Source organism: Vombatus ursinus, unplaced genomic scaffold (assembly GCF_900497805.2).
Source record: "Vombatus ursinus unplaced genomic scaffold, bare-nosed wombat genome assembly UNPS02014841.1, whole genome shotgun sequence".
NCBI classification, from domain to species: domain Eukaryota; kingdom Metazoa; phylum Chordata; class Mammalia; order Diprotodontia; family Vombatidae; genus Vombatus; species Vombatus ursinus.
The window spans coordinates 17668087-17692686 of record NW_020954619.1 but is presented as its reverse complement, the minus strand read 5'-3'; the positions used below and the strand labels follow the sequence as shown (position 1 = coordinate 17692686).

Below are 24600 nucleotides of genomic sequence, written 5' to 3'. Positions count from 1 at the left end.
AGAGAAGAGAAGAGAAGAGAAGAGAAGAGAAGAGAAGAGAAGAGAAGAGAAGGGAAGAGAAGAGAAGAGAAGAGAAGAGAAATCTGACCTTGCATATTCTTCGCATCATCCCTAGTTCTACCCTGGCCAAGGGAAATTTGTCTCACCTTCACAATAGGCCTTCAAAAATTAAAGATAGTTGTTGTCCTCTTATGTAGGTCTTCTTTTCTCTAGGACAAATAACATAGCTTATTTCAGCCTGTCTTTGTGTAGTATAGTTTTGAATCCCCTCTTGATTACCATTCCCTAGATGCTCTGTATTTTGTGAGCATCCTTACTGTAATGCAACATACCAAACTAAACACAGCACTGCAGATATGGTCTAATTAGGGAAAACCATAGAGGAAATCTCATGTCTCTCATTCTGGTCACTATGCAGCTATTAAAACATCCTAAAATGAAATTTGCTTTTTTTGGTTGTCATTATGCTGTGTTGACTCATTTTCAGTTTATAGTCCCCTATGCTCTGAAGTTCTTCTAGCCAGATCTTATCTATCCTATACTAGTAAAAATGGATATTTTTAACCTAATGAGGGTTTTAGATTTATAATTATTGAATTTCTGAGTATTGTTAGATTAGGACCATCATTCTAGCTTGCCAGGACATTTTTTGTAACTTGATTATGTTAGCCCATATCTTACCCACCTATCACACAGTCCAAAGATTTAATAAGCATAGGACCAAGAACAAATCTCTGAAGTTTTCTACTCAAGGACTTCTTTCAGGATGATGTTGTTACATGAATTGTCTTTCTTTGGGTTTAATCTTTTAAATCTACCTAACTTAAATATATTATAGTCCATAATTCTACATCTTATCCACAGTGATATTCTGAGCAACTTTCTGCAATGCCTTACTGAAATTAGATATACAAATTGCTTATTAGCATTTGTGTAGTGCTTTAAGGTTCACAGAGCCCTGAATATGTTATCTCATTTGATTATATTGTATGTATGTATATTTGTATACCATATATTATGACTGTAACATTTTTCTGGCCTACTCATCTTGTAATTCTGTCCAGAAATAGAAGCAAGGTTACTTTCATCTGACTTGCTTTTGATGAATCTATGTTGGTTCCCTGTGGTCTCTGGGTACTACCATACTTTTAGTCGTTAGCCTTCTGGACATTTACATACACATATATAGGATTAGACTATCTGACACCTACTATCTCTTGTAACTCTTGATATCTTGAAATTCTGTGTGATAGCACAAAGCTTAATTTAGTGCTTTTAACACCACTGTAGACATAAAAAAGGAGACAGGAGGGGAGGGGAGAAGAGAGAGGAGAAGAGGTGGAAGAAGGGAGGAAAGGAGAAAAGAGATGAGATGAGAAGAGAAGGGAGAGAAGAGAGAAGAGAAAGGAAAGAGAAAAGAAGATTGGCTCCATATATCCAATATGTTGCCAATTCTTCCTGTTCTACCTTTACAACATTTCTAACATATGTTCCTTTTTCTCCCATCATACAACTAATACTCTTTTACAGGCTTTCATTACCTTATACTTGGACTATTACAATAGCATACTAGTTGACCTCTCTGCCTCCACTGTCTTCCCATTCCAGTTCATCTTCCACGTAGCTGTCAAACTGATTTTCCTAACATACAGGTCTGACCATGTCACACCTCACTTCTATTATAGATAGCATTTATATAAGCCCTTCAAGGTTTGAAAAATGCCTTACAAGTATTATTTCTTTTTATCATTGCAACTCTGGGAAGTAGGTGCTATTATTATCCCCATTTTACAAATGAGAAAACCGAGCTAGACAGCAGTTAAGTGACAGGGTCACATAGCTAATAAATATCTGAGGCTGCAAAGTGGTAAATCTGCCTAGGGAGTAGTTACCAGCTAGCTGGTCAGCCATATAACAACAGTAATAATATGAGGCTAGGGAATTGTTATTCAACAAAGGGAAATAGGAATAGTCAGTATGAACAAGTCTTTTAACCCTAAGAAAAAGTGCTCAAAATACTTTTCAAAATATTTATGAGGCAAGTGAGCAACAAAAAATAATAGTTTACTTCCCTTCTTTCTAAAATTGCTAACTCTGGTGAGATTGCCACCATCTTTCAAGTTACACAGGGTAACAACCTTGAAGTCATCTTTGACTTTCCCTTCTCCCTCATCCATTATTTGAACTGTTTGCTGGGGTATAGTACATGGAATCTTCATTCAAACTGTCTGTTTCTGAAGGTCAGGCTGTCTTTGCACTCTTGGCAGGTAGTTTTTTTTACTTAGAGTACTCTGTGATAAGTACTTATCAGTCTCTACCTACTCATCAGAGAATCTAACCAACTCACCATCTATTGACAATAAATAGTTATCCTGAATTGTCTTTGTAGGGCATATGTCAATCCCAAGGGCAATTCTCTAAGCACACAGGCTGCCTAGTCTCTCTGCAGCTAGTATGGAATAGCTTTCAATTGATCTACTAACTCTTGTGTGTGTCATAAATACCAAGATTTCTCAAGCAAAACTCAATCACATTGTTGAAGATCTTGACAATGAATTTGACATAATTGTTGCTTTCGTCACTCTTCTGAGCTGAAGTTGTAGCTAGAAAGTAAGCTTGTTTCATCTTAGGTAAGGGATGGACCTGTCATAGTGTGTAGGCAATCTTTCTATCTTTGCTGTCCTCAAAGGCAATAAAAAATAAATTTTAAAATAAATAGGTATAACCCATGCCCAAACATCATACAACCTGGTAGAGTTGTATGCATATACCAGGAAAGCTACATGTTTACACTACAGTTTTTGTTCTGGTCTCAATCCTGGCATTTTTCATTGAAATATATTGTTGTGGGTTCCCTTGAGGGTGATTAGGTGTAATTCTAGATGTGTTGATGCCAGCCAAAGCTACTGTCTCCTTGAATTTTGTGTTTTAACATTTCTGTCTTGGTCTGAATAGAGTGTGAATAGACTTGTATAAAGTTCATACACTGAGAAATATTCCTCTTTCAACACTTTAGCAACCATGGGAACTTTCAGGTTTTTGGTTGGATATGTCTTATGAAATGGTCAGTTACCATTGATAAGCCATAGCTTATGTTCTTCTTATCATTTTTAGAGAGAGTATGCTAAGGGTACGCTAGTATTTCTATTCATCAAATATGTAGCATAATTTCATTGTACTTTTCTTTGCACATATTGAGAACATCTGACACTTCTTGGTTGTATCTGCATCCATCTTGGATCATCAGAGTCTGTTTCTTACTAACCCTAAGGTCCTTTCTTGACCCATATGTCCAAAGTCATTCTGTAAAACTTTCAGGGCCATGGAGAATATGAATTGGGTAGCTCCATCTGCTTCCTCATACCATCTGTGTATTCAGTGACAATCTGTTATAGCTTTCAATTTCTGGTCCAATTTCTACCATTGTCTGGACAGCAGGGTAACCTCAAGGCAATGGCATGCCAAGGGCAACCTGAGGGTGTCAGTCTATCTGAGGTGTAGGTACTAATGAGGTAAATTAGGGAGGGCAGCCCTAATGAGAGAAGAGAGTCCATGGACAAGCAATTGCCTTCCCAACAATTGTCAAAGGTAAGCAGCAGGAATGAACTGCCAAGACTGGGGCAGATACAGCCCATGGACTCATCAGGGTGTGAAGGAAGAATACCAGACACAATGTGCCTCTGCTCCAGGGGCTACAGGTAGATTTCAACTGAGGTAAGAACCAGAATCTCTTAAAACTGGCAGAAGGGAGACAGTGGCAACTCCCCAAAATCTAGATCACCAAAATCTAGCCTCAGTAATTCTTGCAACTTGATGGGCTATGACTGACAGCTTTAGAGGAGTATCTATGTTAGGAGAAACAGCCCTGGGAAATTACATTAATGTAATTAAACATATTAATCCATCACTTCCTTCCCTCTTTGTACTGTAATATATATGTGTGTGTGTATGCATGTATGTATTATTGTACTGATACATATTTTTTTTATTTTACTTACTGGCATGATTTTATATCTTAAGTTTAAAAAAGGAAAATTTTCAATTTGTTTCTTTTCTGGTCATTATTATTTATTTCATTTCATGATTACTACTGAAAATAATTTTGATGAATGGAAGAAGGGAGTGTTAAAAATATGACAGGCTAGGTATGCCACTGTTTCAAGGAACTGTGAGTTGAGTCTTTAGGCATCACTCCCTTCTTGGCTTGCATTTGTTCTTTCAGTCTTGCTTCAGATCTTGCTTCTTAGTTTCTGAGCAAAATGATCAGTTCATATATCCTACTGACATGTTATCTGATGGAAGTTCAGACTTTCAGTTGTCCTACCGTTTGCTTGTAATCCAGCTCTCTGGGTGTCACAAATGGCTTTGACTCCCTCTTTTCTTAGGTCTAAATCCAGCTTTGGTGATTTGTGACTTTCAGGATGGGGCATCTGCATTTGCCACTCTCCCACCCCCACCCCAATTAATGGTATTTGTTGAATTTGTAATTGGCTAGTGATGATAAATATGCCCAGTAAGCAGAATCTAACTTGGCACTGGTCAGAACATGTCAGGGGATTCTTGTCAATCTGCTATCACAAATTTCCTGCACATACAAAGTCTTTGAACTCATCAGTGACAGCCCTCTTCAAAATCAAGAACTCCAGGTTGTAAATGGGAGTAATGACTCTTGCTGTCACAAAGACATGAGGTCTTTGCTGGCAAATGTAACTGGTCTGGTGACTGTCACCCTTTCAGCACAACGTAGCTCCTAAGACTTCCAAGCTAGCATCTCTGTGCAAAACAAAAAGTTTTCATTAGATCTGCATAGGCCAACCCTGGTATGTGTATGAGGCAATCGACCAGATCTTGGAAAGCTTATTCATATTTGTCCATATTTTAGTCTTCAAAGTGCTTTGAGGGTTTTAAGACAACTTTGAATATCTTGCCATTCTGTTTCTGTGCCTCTGTACCTGAGTGAAATCATTCAGTAATTTGATAATAGCATCATAGTCCTTGAAAAAAATTGCAATAATCACAGAATTCTAGAAAAACCCTTGTATCTCAAAGGTCCTTTCAATGTGGCTGAGTCAATGACACTTATATTTCTCTGGAATAGTACTCATACTTCTTTTGATGCTATTTCATCAACACATTTAACCAAGGCTCTGCAAAAGTGGCACTTGTCAATTGAAAACTTGAGGGCATTTACCTCAATCTTTGGGGTTCTTAATCTGGGGTCCACAAACTCCTTGGGTGTCCATGGATAGATGTCAAGGGTCCATGAACTTAAATGGGAAAAAAATAGAATCTTTATTTTTACTAATTCTTTGTTCTTTTGTAATGTAGTGTAGCAAACTTTATTGCTCACAAGGTGAGGAAGAAAATAACTATTAGCAAATATATTATCAATTGCAACCTCCATGCCCAAACTTATATATCATAAGAGACAAAGAACCAGGATGATACCAATGAGAGAGTGCTCTGTTATCTAAAGGAGCAGTAAAGAGATAGTATTTTCTAAATTACCTAATAAGGACTGAGGAATGTGAAGCAGGGCAGTGACTTAACCCTAAGAGTACCCTTCTAGCAAGAGGCTGAAATGGACAGGCAGAGGGGCTGGGACTACATGATTCAAATGAGTTTTCTACAGTCAACAGTAATCCTGCGCATTTTATTTTATGCGTTAAAAAATTATGAGAAGGGGTCTCATGAACCCCTGCATAACTAATCCATTATTTTCATCAGACTCTCCTCATATTCTTCCAGAATCTATTCAAAGATAGCAATGTTGTCAAAGTTCACCAACACTTACAAGTAGTTCATGTCTCCAATTACTTTCTACACTAGTTTTTGAAATGTAGCCAGTATTCCCACAATGATGCCTTTGGGCGTGTTCTAACACGGGCAAAAATCCAGCTGGGAAGATCTAGCCTCCTTGTCTTCCTCTCTCAGGAATCTGGTAGCAGCCAAAGTACAAGTCCAATATGGAGAACCACTGGTTGCCTCTCAGTGCAGGGTATCTTGAACTCTTCGTGTGGTGCACATCATCATCCACTTTGGTTCTTTTGTTCAAGGTCCAGTAATCTACACATATGCGAATCTTTCCATTCTTCTTTGAAATCACCACTCTAGGTGATGCAAAAGGGCTGTTAGGCTCTGTGATGATGCCATTGGCCAGAAGGTTCATGGCATGGTCTCTGAAGACATCCTTCACAGAAAAGAGAATTTTCCTGATTATTCTGGAGAAGCTAGTGTTATTTCTAAGGAGAACTCTTTTTGCTTTGTGAAAAAGAGCAGATCCAAAACAAGTAAACATACATCAGCTGGTCCTGTGAGACAGGTGAGTGCCACTCCAAAAGGTTGAGTGTTGGCCTCCATAAACCTTTGTCAGCTTCACATCCCTGAATCCAGAATGGATGATAATGGGTACCATGAAACAGCAAGTGATACAAAATGACTGATCCTGGTTGACCATTAGCTAACAATTAGAACTCCTGCCAGGTCCAAGAGGCTGGGGCACTATACCCTCTCCATTTTTACTAAGGGGACCCTCTTAGCTCTAGACCCAGGGACATAGTGGACCAAGTTCAGTCCCATGGGAATCTAACTGCCTAGAAAAAAAAAGGTCAAACTATTTTTATTCTTCTATCCCAGCATGCTATGCAAAAAATACATAAAATTTTAATTTTGTCTTATGTCCCCAAAGGCACTCATTTTATAGTGTAGATCACATAGGAGACAGGTATTTATTTCTTGCACATTAAAAATACTTAATACAAAAGGCTTTTGTTAAAGAACATTGACAAAAAAAATTAAATAAGCTAAACAAGCAGAAGTAATTACTATTATACTATTAGAAATTGATACTTAAAACGTCAAATCTTTAAACAGTTGCCAGGACTGTGGAATACACATTTTCCTCTCTAACCTTGGTTCTCTACTGTATGCTTTGAGGTAGATATTTTCTGGCAAGCCTCACATGGTCACCTGCAAGCCTGATCATGTCCATCTTGAGATCAATGTTCAGTCAGCTACAATCAAGCAAAGAATAACAAAGTAAAAAAGTAAGCCAGAGACCCAGCATCAAGCTTACCTAACTGAGCTCTCCTGTTCTAACTGCCATGTGGAAACAATAGATATCCTGCCAGGGTGTTGGTGGAGGACCAGCCCTTCCCCACCCCTTACAGGAAATTCCAGTATTGTTTAATGCCCCTTAGAGGGTAGAAGGAAAATAGGAGATTTTTAAAGTGCATTGAGTCATTAACTCTTCCTGATTATTAGCCAATGAGGGGATTGCCTCATCAGCCCCAAAGTATCCAAGTCTTTGGCACTGCCAAAAACAGCCATGGAGTTTGCCATCTCAAAACATGCAAGCACTAAACTAACACAGATGGTTAGATGGAAGCAGGCAGAACAGCTCCATGTATGACATGTCCTGTTATGTATATGAATATGTATGTATGTAATAGAATATTGTGTATGTAAGTGTCTGTGAGAGAGTCTAAGTGTAGTATAGTGGATAAAGAGAACTGGCCTTAGAGACAGCAAGACCTAGGTTCAAATCTCACTTCTGATATATACTGTATATTTGACCCTCGGTAAGTGACTTAATCTCTCAATACTCTGGGCAACTCTCTTAAGAATGTAAGTTGTCTGCAGTGGTAAAGGGAGTTTCATCAAAGGGGAATTCCATGTGCATATGAAATCACAGATCCAGTCCCTATCCCCAATGTATATGTATGTATGTATGTATGTATGTACATAAATACACATGTAATTTGACTTTAGGTTTGACTGTTGTCTGGGCAACAGATAGACAGGTAACCCCCAAAATAACACTAGTATCAGAGAAAAGCTTGGCTAGAGAGAACAGCCAGCTAAGACAAAGTTTGTAGTGGCTAAAGAAAACTGTAAGGCAGGTGATCCATACTTAGAATTAGGTATGTAGGTTCATTTTTTGTGCTTTATTTTTTTTCTGAAAATTACTTAGAAGTAATAAAATAAAAAGAAATGTAATACTGCTAAGTCTAAGGAATCTTATTTTTAAAAATTATATGAAAAGCTACCACACAAAAATGATTAGTGAGAAAACATTTATTGAGTATTATAATTAATGATGTTCATAATATATACAATGTTTCCATATGGGTACTTACCCAGATATAATTTCTTGATATTGGGATATAGGATAAAGGGAAGAAATGGGTTAATCAGACAAAAGTCACTAGGGAATTTCTTTTATATTCATCCAGGATATGCCACAATACCTTTGGGATCCAGTTAGAAGCTGGTCAGGGGTTCATAAGTTAATTAGATGCCTCAGTGGATAGAGCACTAGGCCTTGGAGTCAGAAGCCTAGCCTAGCCTCAAAAACTTATTAGCTGCATGACTCTGGGCAAGTCACTTGACCTCTCTTTGCCTTGGAGGCAGTGAGGTGGCTCAGTAGATGGAGCTCTGGGCTTGGAATCAGGAAGACCTGAGTTCAAATCTGGCCTCAGATACTTACCAGCTGTGTGACTTTGGCCAAGTCATTTAACCCTTTTACATCAATCTCCTCATCTGTAAAATGAGCTGGAGAAGGAAACGGCAAACTACTCCAGGAGTTTTGCCAAGAAAACCACATGGACTGTATTGGCATGCTGTGGTCCACAGGGTCACAAAGAATTGGACACAACTGAAAGACTGATCAGCAAGGGATTATACCGTTATATACTCAGGAGGATAAAGGGAGTTGGTGCCTCTTACAGAAGAAGCAATCTAGAATCAACAGATCCCAAGCACCTTAGAATATACCAGGTATGAGTAAGCTAGACAAAGATGCACATGGGAGTTAGCAAAAAAAAAAAAAATCAATGGTAATCATTGGTAGCGCTTAATAGACTCATTAGTCATTTTACCTATTTCTATGGCCCACCACCTCCACCCCCTTCCATCCTTCTGTGAGCGTCTGACAAGACCACATCACAGTCTAGTGATCTTCCGTTCAAAGTGCCTGTATCCCACTAGAATACAGCAACACATTACTCTTTGCATTGTCTTTTAAGGAAAATCAATAGGTATTTGTTTTATTCTCCTATTTTTCTCTCTTTGCTTTCGTAACCCATTCATTCAGTGAATTCTTCCAAAGCACTATTGGGACTAATGGAGCTTTCCAGGAAATGCCAGTGGAAAAAAATGCGTTTGAGTAGCCTTGGCACTACTGTTGCCCACAGTTCTGTTGAATAATTTGAGTAGATGAAGATGATGAAGAGATGAGTCAATCCTTTGTTCCCACTCTTACCCACGTGACCTTGGAAATATCCTTCCTTACACTTCCTGTAACCTAAATTTCAGTTATGATGTGAAAGTTATTTAAATGAAAATTTTAAAATTCAAAATCTCAGAATTTTTTGTGTCCCTTCAAAGACACTGTTTTTACTATTTATGTTCTATGCAGCATTTGGTTCTGTGCTGTTGCCATCCCATCAGATTGGAGTGATTCTTCTCCTCCACTCAGCCTTATGAGTGGTTCTTTAATCCTGGCTAAGTCACACCCGGATCGAATATCTATCATTGGTCCCTGAAAGTGCTGCTTCTCAATTACGTCTCCAGTCCATACTTGGTGACTAGGTGCCAGAGCAAGCTATCCTATGCTGAGGAAAAGTTTGATTTCTTCTGTCCTCAACCAAATCCAAGGATAGAGGACAGGAACTGAAGTCACAATCTATCATTCATTCAGGAAATCTCTATCCAAACAGTTTGTTCAGGGTTCCTCCCCACCCCTAGTCATGCATTAGAGTTTGTGTCTTAAACCACAGTTTTGAAAATATGTGGGGCTGGTGTATATTATAGGCAGAACCAGGTTCAGGAATTGGGAAGCATTAGATAACAGTCAGCTAGGTGGCACAGTGGATAGCGCGCTGGACTTGGAATCAGGAAGAGCTGAGTACAAATCTGACCTCAGACACTAGCTGTGTGACCCTGGGCAAGTCACTTAATCCTGTTTGCCTCAGTTTCCTCATCTGTAAAATGAGCTGGAGAAGGAAATGGCAAATCACTCCAGTATCTCTGCCAAGGAATCCCCAAAATGAGGTCATAAAAAGTTGGACGTGACTGAACAACAACAACAAAGATAACAGTCACTTCTAACCTCCATAAAAATCCATTTGCAGTGTGGCTGAAGGAAAATGGGTGAAGAGAGGCACAAAGAAGGTATTTTCTGCCAGACACTTGCAAGGCCACAAAGCCAGTGCAATGGGACTGATGGAATACGCTGTGACTGAGTTTGTCTTGGTCTATAAAGGAAATACTATTTATCTTCCTCAGTTTCTGTGTACTAGATATCCAATATGTACCACAGTGTATTGCCTCATGAAAAGTGAGAGGATTTGAAAAACCTTGTGACAATGTTTTGCACTGTCTGAAGATAGTTCATAAGGGCCATAAGAACTGAGTTCTATAGCAACAGAGTGAACAAAGCTAGTATGATAGACTGCCAGCCAAAAGTCTTCATTTGATTATCCTGGAATACTTCTAGTCCTCAATGTCCATTTCTAGCTATTTTCTTTTCTTTCTATTTAAATCTTCTCTGGCCTTTTTCTTTATAGAACTTTCTGTCCTATCCCATGTGGTCTGTGTGCTTTCCTGTAGGTGGAAGTTGCTCAATATGGAAAACTAGATGAAGTGATTTTTTTAAGTATCCTGCAAATGTGTCAGATTTAATCGGGTTGTTAAATTGAGCATATCTGAAAATAAGACCTCTTTCCTCCAGAGAAATATTAACAATTCAAAATATTATTTCATACCAACAGGAACACAAATGTATGAAATGGATATTTAAATATGCTCTGCAATAGTCAGTCAAGGATGAAGAATTTAAAGGGCAGTTTTTCCCCCAGTTAGATTTTAGAAACTGCACCATATGTTTTTAAGATTATTAATTCCAGTTACAGAAGTCTCTAGTACAATCATTTTGGCCTGAAATAATTTCCCCATAACATGAAAAAAACTGCTAATGTGCTTGTGCCAGTACTTTTAGTTTATAGAAAATAAATTGAGAAAATATAGCTACTTTTTAAATAGTACAAGATTGTTCTAATTATGGAGAATATTAATGAAAGTCATAGCTTTAGGCAGAGAAAGTTATAGTTCCATATTTAAGGATGGATTTGTCAAACACTTATAAAACACTTCTGGAGTGAGATGTCATTTTTGGCTGTGAATATAATTTTGGTGGAGATTATAAAGCAAACAAAAAAGAGATGGGAGGAAAAAGCTTCCAGTAAAAAAAACAAAATCCTGAGCTTCAAGATTATTCCAACTGAAATGGAAGTTATCTGAAGCTTGTTGTTTATCTGTGACCAAGGCCCAGCCCTAGACAGAGTTGCGAAGTAATTGAAGGTGTCCTTTTCTCTCTTCTGGTACCTTTCCCTTTTTTGCCCATTCCTATAGCATGGATTGCTCAACATTGGCTGTGAATAAAGATGTTTTATAACTAATGTGCTGACTTAAAACTTTACAGGTATATTTGCATTTAAATGGGTGCTAGGTGACAGTGGATAATGGTGGATTTGAAAGACTTGATTTCAAATCTTGATTTATACCCTTACTACCTGACCCTGGGCAAGTCACTTCCCCACTCCCCCCTTCCATCCAGTCTCAGTTTCCTCCTCTGTAAAACTGGGATAATAATAGCACCTACCGTACAGGATTGTTGTGGGGATCAAATGAGATAATATATGTAAAACACTTTGTTAATATTTAAGTGTTATATAAATGTTAATTGTTATTAACTGGTCACTCCTGAAAGCACTAATAATAATATTTGTTATTATTATTACTAATAGTGAATACCTTACATTTGTATAGTTTTTGAATCATGAAATACTTGTACACACTTTAGAGTGTTCAATCCTGGAGAGCATTTCAAAATCATAGGAATGAAAGAACAGGAATAGAATGATAAGTGGTAATTTGGATATTTTACAACAGGCCTCTTCATATTCCACTATATCAACAGCTGTCTATTCAATCTGGCTGTGAGACCTAGAGAACATAGATATGTCTAGATACACTCACAAAGGTATTTCTAGTATATGATGGACAAACCAATCAAAAGACCATTCAAATAACTGGAAAAAAAATACAAAGTGGTGTTTTGTTTTTAAATTAATGGCTAATTTTTTGAATAACAGTCTAAAAGTTGGGCTAGCTGTACATATAGATACAATCAGTGAAATTACGCAGGCTCCTGCAAATAATCTAAAAAAAAAACAAAAACAAAAACACTGATTAAAGAGCTTTAGTAACATTTGGGGCTGGGAAGCTATCTGTTTTTCTCCTACCCACTGCTATGAAAGCAAAGACTGACCCCATATTGTTCCTGGGTATTGGTAGGTAGGAAAGTGGGGGGTTGAGGAAACAATTTTTAAAAGAAACACGAATGGGTAGAACAATCAAAACAGTTCTCCCACCTTTACTCCTTTTCTCGATGTGTATCCCCTCAGCATAGGTTAACCTTAATCAACCACTCTAACCCAATGACTAGAGCTCTGGTTTCTGGCAGTTCTTTAGAGGAGGGCTTCCTAACTGAGAGATCAGAACCTTCTAGGAAATCTCACAGCTTTACCTGGAAGATTTCTTATCTAAATTCTGCCACAGTTCTCCCTGTGTAAGGTGTGCTGGGGATTCATCAGGTGTCTTAGAAAGGAGGGGTTTGTCACTCACTACTGTACAAGTCCCTTCCTAGACCTGGCCAGAGGCTTCCTTTCAAGGTTGTCTCTCCTCCCCTGTTGATCTCAAATGAAAAGTAGATGTTCCTCATAAAAAGGATGAAGGACCTGTGTCTCAATTGAACATACAGTTTGCCCTCTTACTCTGTAGCTGTACAAGCATTTCCTTTCTTCAGGCCTGTATAGAAGAGGATTGGTGTTATTATGTGCAGCACTGAAGATTGAATGCAGATCTTAGAAATGTGGTAATGTTGAATATATATGTTTTCACTTTTTAGGAGGTGATAGAAGCTATTGCTGAGTGTGCATTTAAGACATCACCATACCCTATCCTCCTTTCTTTTGAAAACCACGTGGATTCGTAAGTAATACATAATTTCACTAGGGCACTTTTTTTTATTCAGAAGGTATTTGTTAATAGTTTATGAGGTACAAGATTATTTGGCATTTGTTAATAGTATTGTTTTAGATCATATATATTCTGTAAGATATTTTTATCCTTATAGAAAAGAATTTACATTTAATTTTTATTAACAGTAAAATATTGAAATTAGACACCTGATAGTCATATCAGAAATTTTAATTAAGTATTCTCCTCTTTTCAATACAGTAGAGCATACTTACAGGTACACAGTAGAATACATTTGTCATCTAAAAAGTCTGATTCACAAGAAGGCAAAATTAGTCACAGCCCTGCTTTTGTATACTTATTTCCACGCTGTGAGGTTCATGAGAATTTTCACCAAATAAAAATTTCCAGTTGGTTTTGCATAAACCAAGGCTACACTTCATATGTACTAGTGTCTCTATGCTCAGTATTTGAGGAGATAAGTCATTCCTGGCTTTCAGAGGAAGCAGGTAGAAGGGAGAGGGGGTGGGGATCTACCCCCACAACCCTGAATTATTAGGGATGCCCCCAGGCAGTTCTTCCACATTGTCATAGAAACTATCATTAGTGGCTAAAGAAGCAGGATTCTTTAGGTTGGTTTTCTGGAAGAGTGAGGAATGGGTGCCGAACAGGATGTGGTTTGAACTGCCAACAATCTTCCTACTTCTGGCTACAATCTTATGCAGCCCTCGTCACCATTTCTATTTTCTCGTCGTATTTTTCTGCTGGTCTTTAATTAGGCAGCTAGAGACCACAATATGAAGGCTCCTAAAAGAATATTTAAATGATATTGCACCATATAAATAGGAACGTGACCTATACTGTTAGAAAGCAGTGATCACACAAGGTTCAGCATTAGACAGAGCTTACAATGCCAGGCCAAACTTTTGTGTAAAATGGATGAGGAAGGAGCACGCAGCCTGTTTCCTGGAAACTTGACAGTCTGAGAGGTCAGGTAACTAACCACTCTGCCGGTGTGGCCCTCTCTTCCACTTTAAGTAGATCGTCACCCACTCTGCATCTCTCCTTTTAGTTTTGTTAATATTTGCAAATATTTTCATATTTAAATATGTATTCCTTTCATTGTTTGATTGAATCATTCAGATTTAGTGGTTTGATATTAAATTTATCATAAAACAGGAAGTTTGAAGGAACTATAACTAGATAGACAAATTTTGACTATAATCACTGAGTATATTTATATATATGTGCACTTCTCTTTCTTTACCTATATTCACATATATACATACAAATACGTATATTTGTATGTATACAAATATGTATATTTTTACAGTATAAAACAGGCAAATTATTGTATACATATATTGTATGTATATTAAAATACAATCAATACTTGTTCTTTGGAAATTCAAGGATCCAAACCTGGGGCCTTGGAATCATAAGGTATGGAATTTACAGTATTGATGCCACTGTGTTCTGAATTATCAGTCGTCATTCAATGGGCATTTAAATACTTTCTCTGTGCCAGGCATTTTGCTCAGCACTGAGCATGCAAAGCAAGACAAAAAAAAAACAGTCCCTGTCCTTATGGAGCTCCCATTCAAATAGGAGAGAAATTATGTGAATAATTGTATATGCTGTATATAAATGGATATTTATATGTGTGTGTATATGGAGTAGGTATATATACACATATATGCATACACACATGCATATATGTATACACACACACACACACATATAAACATACACAGGAAAAATGAAAGAGAAAATTCAGAGAGAAGGCACCCTCATCAAAAAGTACTTAGGAAGCCTGTCTTGGCTTCATTTCAGTGTGGGGGAGTATTTTAACAAGATTCAATTCTCAGCCAAACTACTTATAAAATATCTTAACCATTTGCCAAAAGAAGTTAGGAATGGGAATGGAAATAACCCCTCTCCCTTTTTTTTTTTAATTCATTTATGTATGGATTATATATGGAATCATAATGTATGAAATTTACAATATTGATGCCACTGTGGTCTCAATTATCAGTCATCATTCAATAGGCATTTTAATACTTTCTCTGTACCATTATCTCTCCTCTTCTTTTGTCTTTGTGTCTATTGATAAAATAATGAGCAATTCCCAGATTATTGATTTCCTCTGTCCAACTCAAGTCACAACTGCTTCAAAAGATCACCACTATCATCACCATTATTTATACCACCTATTTCAACTTTATATTTCTGTCATTGAAATTTTGATGAGTTCTCAAAATGTGCATAAAACACTTGTATAGTCTAATAAAGAGAATAATTTGATTCTAATTATGCAAAATTTTGAATTTAAAAAATGAAAGAGACAATACATTATATGTTTCTTCTTGTATTCATAAAATATGTAATCTTAACTATATTTTACTTATGTATGACTATGAGAGGCCATCTGATGAAGGGTGTATATATTAATATATGTTACTTTTAAGTAAGAATCACCAGCACCGTATTTATTGTGTTCCTGGCTTGTTTACTAAGAAGGTTTTGGTATTCTTATCATCTTTTTATGTCAATTTAGTTTTTAACACAGTTGGAATTTATGTGATAGAAACAGTGCTGATTCTGCAATCAGAAAATCATAATTCAGCTCTTAGATCTGCCTCTTGCTACCTGTGTAACCTTGGCCAACTCGCTTAACCTTCTTCTGTGCCTCAACTCTCTTATCTATGAAATGAGAGGTTTGGACTTATCTTTTAAAGGCCCCTCCAGCTCTAAATCTGTGATCCCTATGACCTTCAACATGATCATTGTGGCTTTCAGAAATATGAATTCCTTGTTTGTTTTGGTTTTTTTTTGAACACTTAGATAAGTCGTCTATTTTCTTTATTCTATATTCTGATAACACCAGAGATACCTTGATAAAGTAGAAGGTTATGATACTTATTATTCATCCTTACAGTGCTATTATCTTTTGTTTTACCATCACTTTGAGAGAAATGGGCTTCTGTTTAAAAGTTTTATTTATGCTTCCAGTGCTAAAGCTTTGGAGTCAGCAGCATCCTTCAAAAGCAATGAATTTAGAAAGCTAAATGAACTCAAGATAAAACTATTATAATATTTGCTTTCACCTGATCAGTAAACCATTTGCCAACAAAGATTTTTACAGTTCTTTTCCATGACTATCAGACCAAGTTTTTGATCCTAGAGATTAAAATTAATTCCTGAAATTCTCAAGAAAAGTGAGAGGATAATGTCAAAGTACTGTCATTGTTATATTAAGAACAATGCAATTTTTCATTATATACTAAATAATTATTAAACAGTATCATAGCTGGAGGCACTACATGATTAAAGAAAACAAATATGGCATTTTTTTCTGATAGCACACTGTGCTATATAAAATACTAAAATTACTAAAATTATAAAATACTAAATTACATTTAAAAAATCTGATGACGCTGAAATAGCTTCATAAGACTCAGCTCTGCAAGTCATATGGTAGAACCAGTTTTCTGGTTCACATTTCATTAATATTCTCATCATGATTACTATTACTTTATATTTATATAATACTTCACATATGTCACAGAATCTCAGAGTTGGAAGGGACCTAAGAGTCCATTGAATCCCATCCATTCCTGAACAAGGCTGTCATCTACAATATATCCAACAAAAGGTCACCTAGTTTTTGCTTTTAGGCCTTCAATTAGATGGCACCTACCACCTCTTAAGGAATATGATTCAGTATTTCAGATTACTCTAATTTATGCATCCTTAATTGTTTTTGTGTCATAAACTCCTTCAGCAGCATGGTGAAACCTATTTTCCCCTTGTCAGAATAATGTTGTTTCTTAATGATTAAAGGAAATTTCATTTGGAATTTAATGAAAAAAAAAAGTTTTGTTTTTTTTTCTTATCTAAGCTTCTAGACCTCATGAAGCCTATCCACAGACTCCTTGAGGGTCCATGGACCCCAGCTTACTCTAATTGTGAGGTTTTTTCCTTGCATCTATATACATGTCTCTCTGCAATGTCCAAATATTACTCCTAGTTCTTTCCTCTGAAACCTAGCAACAACAGATCTAATCCTCCTTCTGCATGACAGGTTGTCAAATAAATACTAACTTGTCTTTTCTTTTTTCTGGCTAAACATCCTCAGCCCCTTCATCTGGTCTTTAGACACCATAAGCTCTAGTCTCTGCACAAGGCTGGTTATCTTCCTCAACAGGAACTCCCTATTGCCTCCAGGATCAAATGTAAAATCCTCTGTTTGGCTTCTAAAACCCTCCATAATCTGACCCTTTCCTTTCTTTCCAATCTTCTTATACTCTGCTCTTCTCCATCTACCCCATGACCCAGCATCTGGCTGCCCTTCTTGCTGTTGCTTGGACATGCACCTACCATCACGAGAGTTTATCTCTCAGCTCTGTGACTTGTCACTGGTTCCCCTCTGCTCCCTGGGCTTGGAATGTGCTTCCTCCTCATCTCTGCCTTGCTTCCTTCAAGACTCAGCTTCAGTCCCCTCTTTATAAAGCCAGCAGGCCTTTTGTTGTCTGCCCCATTGCTTGTATCTTTACTCTAAGATTACCTCATATAGAAATTGTATAGGTATATAGTTGGTTGCATATTGTCTTCTCCAATAGTTTGTGAGTGCACAGACTGTATTTTTGCCTTTTTTTTTTTTTGTATCCCCAATGCTTAGCATAGTACCTGGGACACAGTAGGCCCTTAATAAATGCTTGTTGACTGACTGATATAATTTTATCATCTTCCTAACATTCACTATCCAGAACCAAATAGAACTTTGTAAATGTGGCCTAATGGGGACAAAGTAGAGTGGGATATTCATGATGCCTCTCTAAATTGCAACCTAAATTCCCATTGGTGGCTAAGTGGTACAGTGGGTAGAGTTGCAGGCCTGGAGTCAGGAAGATTCATCTTCCTGCATTCAGACTGACCTCAGACACTAGCTGTGTGACCCTGGGCAAGTCATTTAACCTTGTTTGCCTCAGTTTCCTCATCTGTAAAATGAGCTGAAGAAGGAAATGGTAAATCACTCTAGTGTCTTTACCAACCCCTCCCCCCAAAACCAAATGGTGTCACAAAGAGTCAGACACGACTGAAACAACTGAACAACAAATTTTCATTAGCTTTATTGGGGATTATTTTATACTGTTGACTAATATGCCTCTTGTTGTACAATAATATTCCTGGATCTTTTGTGCTCAGCCATGTTCTAATTAGGCTTACCCTGGCCTGGAATGCTGTAGTTATCATTATTATTATTATTATCATCATCATCATCATCATCATCATTATTATTATTAATTTTAAATCTGAGCATAGGTCTTTCCATTTATATCATTAAACTTCATATTTAATTTTAGATTCAGCCCATCTCATTTATTGTCACCACTCTATACAGAGATAGGGTAATGATTCTTACCCCTATCTTATATACAGGCAGCTATGTGTCACAGTGGATAGAGTGCCAGGCCTGGAATCAGGAAGATTAATCTTCCTGAATGTAAATCTGGCCTCAGACACTTACCAGCTGTTTGACCCTGGGCAAGTCACTTAACCCTGTTTGCCTCAGTTTCCTCATCTGTAAAATGAGCTAGAGAATGAAATGGCAAACCACTCTATTATCTTTGCCAAGAAAACCCCAAATAGGGTCACAAAGAGTCAGACAAGACTGAAAAAATCAAACATATGAAAACACAGGCTTCGGATGAAAAAAAAGGTCCTTAAGATCACACAACAAAAAGCATACTCTGACTTAAATCCAAGTCTTCTGTCTATGAGAACAATGCTTGTTCTGCTTTATTATCCAGACTCAGGATGTCTTAGCACCATAAATCCAAATCACTGAGAAAGCTTCCTATTTTAAAGGACTATAGTCAAGGAAGAAATAGAACTTTTATAAGAGTTCATTCTCCCCTGAAAGACTGAACTACTTTATTCACCATGACTCTGTTTGTTTGGGGTTTTGTGAGAGAGGGAAGTAATGAAGGAATTGTGTTAACTTTAGCAAGCAAAAGTCAGTCTGCGGAATGCCAAATGTCTTAATAACAACCCAAAATCTTGATGGTGCGAGAGGAAGACTACTGAATTTGTTTCAGAAGAAAGATCTGGGTTCAAATCTAGCTCTGCTATCTACTACCTATGAGAACATAGGGAAGTTTATCCTTTTAGGCCACAGTTTCCTCAGTACAATGGATAGAGTACTGGACTTAATAGTCAAGAAAACCTGGCCTCAGACATTTACTGTCTGTATGAACGTGGGCAAATCCCCTAACCTCTGTCTGCCTTAGTTTCCTCATGTGCATAATGGGGATAATAAGAGAACCTGTTTCCCATATTGTTGTGAGGACTTAATTAGATAACACATGCAAAGTGCTTTGCAAAGATTAAAGTGTTATATAAAAGCTAGTTATTTATTATTACTATCTAACTTCTGAGGTCTCTTTCAGCTCTGGTACCCTAAATCTATATGCCCCAGCTAAAATATTTCCAATTTTATGGAAACATCTTAATCATTGACTGAAATTTTAGTTTTCAGTTTGAAATCATATAACTATACACCAATTCATTTTACAAAGGTTAAAAAAGTATTTAATAAGTATAAGGCATGGTGCTTGTGCTATGAATAAAGAGACAATAATAAAACCATTTTCATCATTAAGGTAGATATATGCTGTGGGAAGGGATATAACATTTATGTAAATAAGTAAATATGAAATATATGCAAAGTAATTTCAAGGACAGAATGCTAATAAGTTGGGGAGGGGGTAGAGGGAGGACAAGGAAAAATTTCCTCTTAGAGGGGGCACCTGAGCTCAGAGAAGAGACATGGAGTTTTTCCTTTTTGTTGCTGCAAAGTCAGGAAGGAGAAAAACAGAATGCCATGTACAGGGAATGATTATCAGGTCAGTATGACTAGAACATGGGACAAATGAAAGACAATAATATGAAATAAGACCAGAAAGGTAGGTAGGAGCCTGATAGATTTTGAAAGGATTAAAATGCCAGGCTGAGGATTTTATATTTTAACCTAGAGGTGATGAGGTCTATAGGTTTAGGGGTGCTGGGACACACCCCGCTCCAGAGCACAACATGCAGGCCCTGCCTGAATGAATTCAACCCAAATCTTCTTTCAGTCAGAGGAAAAAGTTCATTAGAGATAAACCATACAGGCAAGGCTCTTAAGGAATCTGAAGATTAGTAATGCCAGTGGGGATGAGCTGGCATGAGAAAGTCTCAGCATTTGAATGGGGGCCAGGGTGGATCTTATATACACTGAAGTAACTTTGGGCAACCAGGAAAGGGGCTGGGAAAAGGGTCTAGGTGAGAATTCAGATTGGAATGTCTAAGAGATTGAATAAACAATGGGAATAGATAATGAGAGGAACTGGATGGAAGAAGTTTAAAAGGCATCTGAATAAGATCAAAAGGTGGGGCTAGGGCTTTCAAAGTGAGATAAGGGGAGTCCATAAGGAGCCCTTTCAGACCAGAGTAAGAAAAGTTTAAGGGCTTTCTGGGGCCCATAGACAAATGGGAGCCAAATTCTTTTTGGGGCAAGGGGCAAAGGTCTCCGCTTGGGCCCATACCCCATCATTGGTAATGGGGGGAAGGAAGAGGGAAGGAAGCAAGGGTTTATTAAGTGCCTACTATGTGCTGGGCAAGGTGCTCAGCACTTTACCCCTATTGTCTCATTTGATCCTCTCAACAACCTTGGGTGGTAGGTGCTATTATTATCCCCATTTTACAGTTTAGGAAACTGAGGTAGATAGAGGTTAAGTAACTTGTCACAGTTAGTGAATATCTGAGACTAAATTTGAACTCAAGTCTTCCTGACTCCAGGCCCAGCATTCTATCCAGCTGTACCACCTAGCTATAATTAGTAGTCTACTGAAATAATCTAGGTAAAAGATCATTGATGGCTTAAAAAAAAAAATCTTCTAGGCCAACAAGGCAACATCGCATGTTGGAAGTAGACCAGGACTGAGGAGTAAGAAGAAATGAGGGGGGCAGCTAGGTGGTGCAGTGGATAGAGCACCGGCCTTGGAGTCAGGAGGACCTGAGTTCGAATCAGGCTTTAAACACATAACACTCACTAGCTGTGTGACTCTGGGCAAGTCACTTAACCCCAATTGCCTCACCAAAAAAAAAAAAAAGAACAAGAACAAGAACAAGAACAAGAAGAAGAGGATAATTTGACCATGAGAACTCAGCCTTATAATCGGCCCCTTAGTGGGAGTAGCTGAACTCTAAGCTGCCTCATGGCTTGAAATTCTATGAAAACCTTATCCCAGCAGTTAGCTGCTGAGGAAAAGAATTTCTGTAGAAATGGAGGAGTTTCTCATGTAGTCCATTGTCAGTTTACTAGAGGTTCCAGATTCAAAGTGTTTTAACGGGTATTCTTCCATTGTCCAAAGCTCAAAATATACTGCATTTGCAAATTCTTCCTTCCCCCTGGTTTCATCTCTGTGGTAGCTGAGTGTATCCTCTTAATGCTTCAGGGTTTTCAGCTTTCTCATGGCAATTTTAATGCCTTTTATTCCTGCAGTTGTAATCCTCATTTGGAGTCCTCTTCCTCCCCCACCCCAACCCCCACTTCTACTATTCCCCCTGCCTCACTTTTCTGAATCAGTTCTCCAACAAATGACCATTTGTGCCTGAGGTAACAAGAACTACTTGACCTCTGAAGTGTATTATAAGGTAGCCTTGGACTCTTGCCTCTGGTTTGTACTTTCATTTAGCTGAAAGTTAGCTAGCATTTATATAGAGCTTTATTGTTTTGCAAAAATGTTTACATATGTTATTTCATTTGATCCTCATAGCAATCTTATGAGGAAACTGAAGCTGAAAGAGTTCAAGTGACTTTTTTTGGTTCATGCAATAAGTGTTTGACTCAGTATTTGAACACAGATCTTCCTAACTCAAAATTCAGTTCACCATCCCCTGTACAAGCTAGCTGCTAGCTTTAGGAGGAAAAAAAAAAATTAAACAAGTGAGCTTCAGGGTCCAGAGAATGGATTTTCCTTTGGTGTTCCCTACTCTTGCTATTTTTTCCACATGGGTTCCCATGGCCAAAGAGTTGCCAAGCAGGAAAAAGGAATAAGCATTTATTTAGCACTTCCTATGCTTGAAGTATTGTGCTGAGTGCATATCATATTTCATTTGATCTTCACAATAATCCTGCAAGGTAGGTACTAATGATGGGGTTGGGATTTGGACCCCAGAAAGGAAAAACTCTGGACTTTCCCACATGGCCAGATCTCTGGATTTAGCCTGAGGCTATAATCAACTGGCCTTTTGTTATCACCTAAACTCAATCTCCCAATTCTCTGTTGCCAGTAACCTAGCCTAGCCCTCCATTGTCTTATCTCCCTATGGCCCCAGGCCACTTCCCACTCTTAATCCTACCTAGATTCTATTCTCCCTTAGATCCCTAGATCTCTCCCACAGTCTTTCTGTATATAAGGTCCATCTTGTCTCTATTAAGATGCTCAGATTCCTTAAGAACCTAGCCAATAGTTCACAAATGTTCAGATTCTTTAAGATTCTAGCCAACGTGGTAGATCTTTAATAAACCTTGTCTTTGACTGAAAGAAGGCTTGGGTCGAATTCATTCGAGCAGGATCCACGCATCATGATTTTGGGGTCCCAGAACTCCTAAGCCTCTAGAACTCATCATACGGTTCCCTGACGGGGAATCAAACCCAGGCTGCAGCGGTGACAGTGCTGAATCCCAACCTCATGTTATTATTTGCTCATTTTACAACTGAGGAGACTGAGGCAAATAGATTAAGTGACTTGCCAAAGGTCACACAACTGAATCAGAATTTGAACTCAGACCTTCCTGAGTCAATGCCCAGTACCCTATCCGCTGCACTATCTAGGTACAGGGTAGGAAATGGATGATGTTTCTGAAAAGCAGACTAGCAAAGAGTGGCCAGACAAGAGAAAGAAATGAAGACCAAGAAAAGAGAGACTATCTAAGAGGACAGGGTATTGAACATTGGCAGATGCTGCAAAGAGATCAAGAAGAATGAAGACTGAAAAAAAATACCGTTGGATTTGTCATTAGTAATATTTTAGAGAGTCGATTTAATTGAGTGAGGGTGATGAGGTCAGGTTCCAGATCCCTAGACAGTTTTTCCTAGGAGTTTGGCTGTGAGGATAGCTTGAGGGAATATTAGGATACAATTTTTTAAAAATTTGTTTGTTTTTAAGGATGGGGTGGGGGAGATTTGCACATGTTTCTGATGGGGGTACAGGCCTAAGCTGAGACCTTTGCCCCTTACCCCAAAAGAATTTGGGTCCCATTTGTTTGAAGGGAGAATGAGGGGGTACAGGCTCTGGAAACCACACATCCACCCTTGAATTCTCCTTGAATTTTCCTACTTGCTCAAGTAAATCTCTGGCATTTGCCTGAGGCTACAATCCCTTCAACTGGTCTTTCTTTATGGCCTATTACCTTTAACCTAGCCCCGCCCTTCATTGTCTATTACCTCTGGATTGGCTCCAGCTACTTCCCACCCTGGATCCTATCTAGACCCCATTCTCTGGGTCCAGTTGTTTGACTTCTAGTCATCCCAGCCTACAGGCTACTCCCATCAACATCCTCCCTAGATCCCCCCCTCCAGTTACCCCAAACTACTTGGCCACTCCTAGATCCCTCCCACAATCTTTCTGTATACAAGTCCCGTCTTGTCTCCATTAAGGTGCTGAGATTCAATCTGGCCCATTGCTCAGATTCAATCTAGCCTGCTTGTCGACATCACAAATGTTCAGATTCTTTAACAATCTGGCCAATATAGTGGATCTTTAATAACCCTTGTCTTTGGCTGAAAAAAGGATTGGGTCGAATTCATTTGGGCAGGACCAGTGTCGCTGTTTTGGGGTCCCAGCACCTCTAAACCCCTAAACCTCAACATTTCTAGGTAGTGTAGAAGGAACTAATAAATAAGAGAGATTGCACATTAGACAAAGGAGGCAATCTGCCAAGCAAGACAGTAGGGGATAGTATCAAAGAGAGTCGTAGAGATATTAGTTTTGGCAAGAAGGGATACATCTTCATGTAAGACTGGAATAAATGTGAAGAGAATGATATCAAAGATTTTGAGGAGAAAATAGAGCCCATGATGAATAACTAATATTTTCTTTCTATTGTTTCTTGATTTATTTTCTTCTCTTAATTTCTGTTAAACCACATTCTCATGTTCCCTTCTTCTATCTCTGTTAACTATCCCTTTTTCTATCTTCTTGTCTAAATCCCACTCTCTTATTCGACCACTTAAATGTGGATACTCACCATGATTTTTGATTTGGTTCCATCGTCATCTTTCTTCATACTCTATGTCTTGACAATCTCTTTTATACCATGGTTTCAAAGATCACCTGCATATCAATTACTCTTAAATCTGAAACTTTGTCCTCAAGTTCCCTCTATAGCTCCAGTCATGCATTTCCTACCTCTTGCTATATATCTTTAGAGAGATATTCTGCTGATACCCCAAATTCAGTATTTCTTTCTTTCTTTCTTTCTTTCTTTCTTTCTTTCTTTCTTTCTTT

The 24600-nt window shown here is 38.0% G+C and overlaps 1 protein-coding gene across 2 annotated transcripts in view; it reads left to right on the top strand.

The window, feature by feature from the left end:
- The window catches only part of PLCB1 (phospholipase C beta 1), an 840557-nt gene that overhangs the window by 644512 nt on the left and 171445 nt on the right, over positions 1-24600 (top strand). For both annotated transcript variants that reach the window (XM_027840410.1, XM_027840412.1), the window contains exon 12: positions 12971-13053. In XM_027840410.1, the coding sequence (XP_027696211.1) occupies positions 12971-13053 (83 nt within the window). The remainder of the gene's footprint in view (positions 1-12970; positions 13054-24600) is intronic.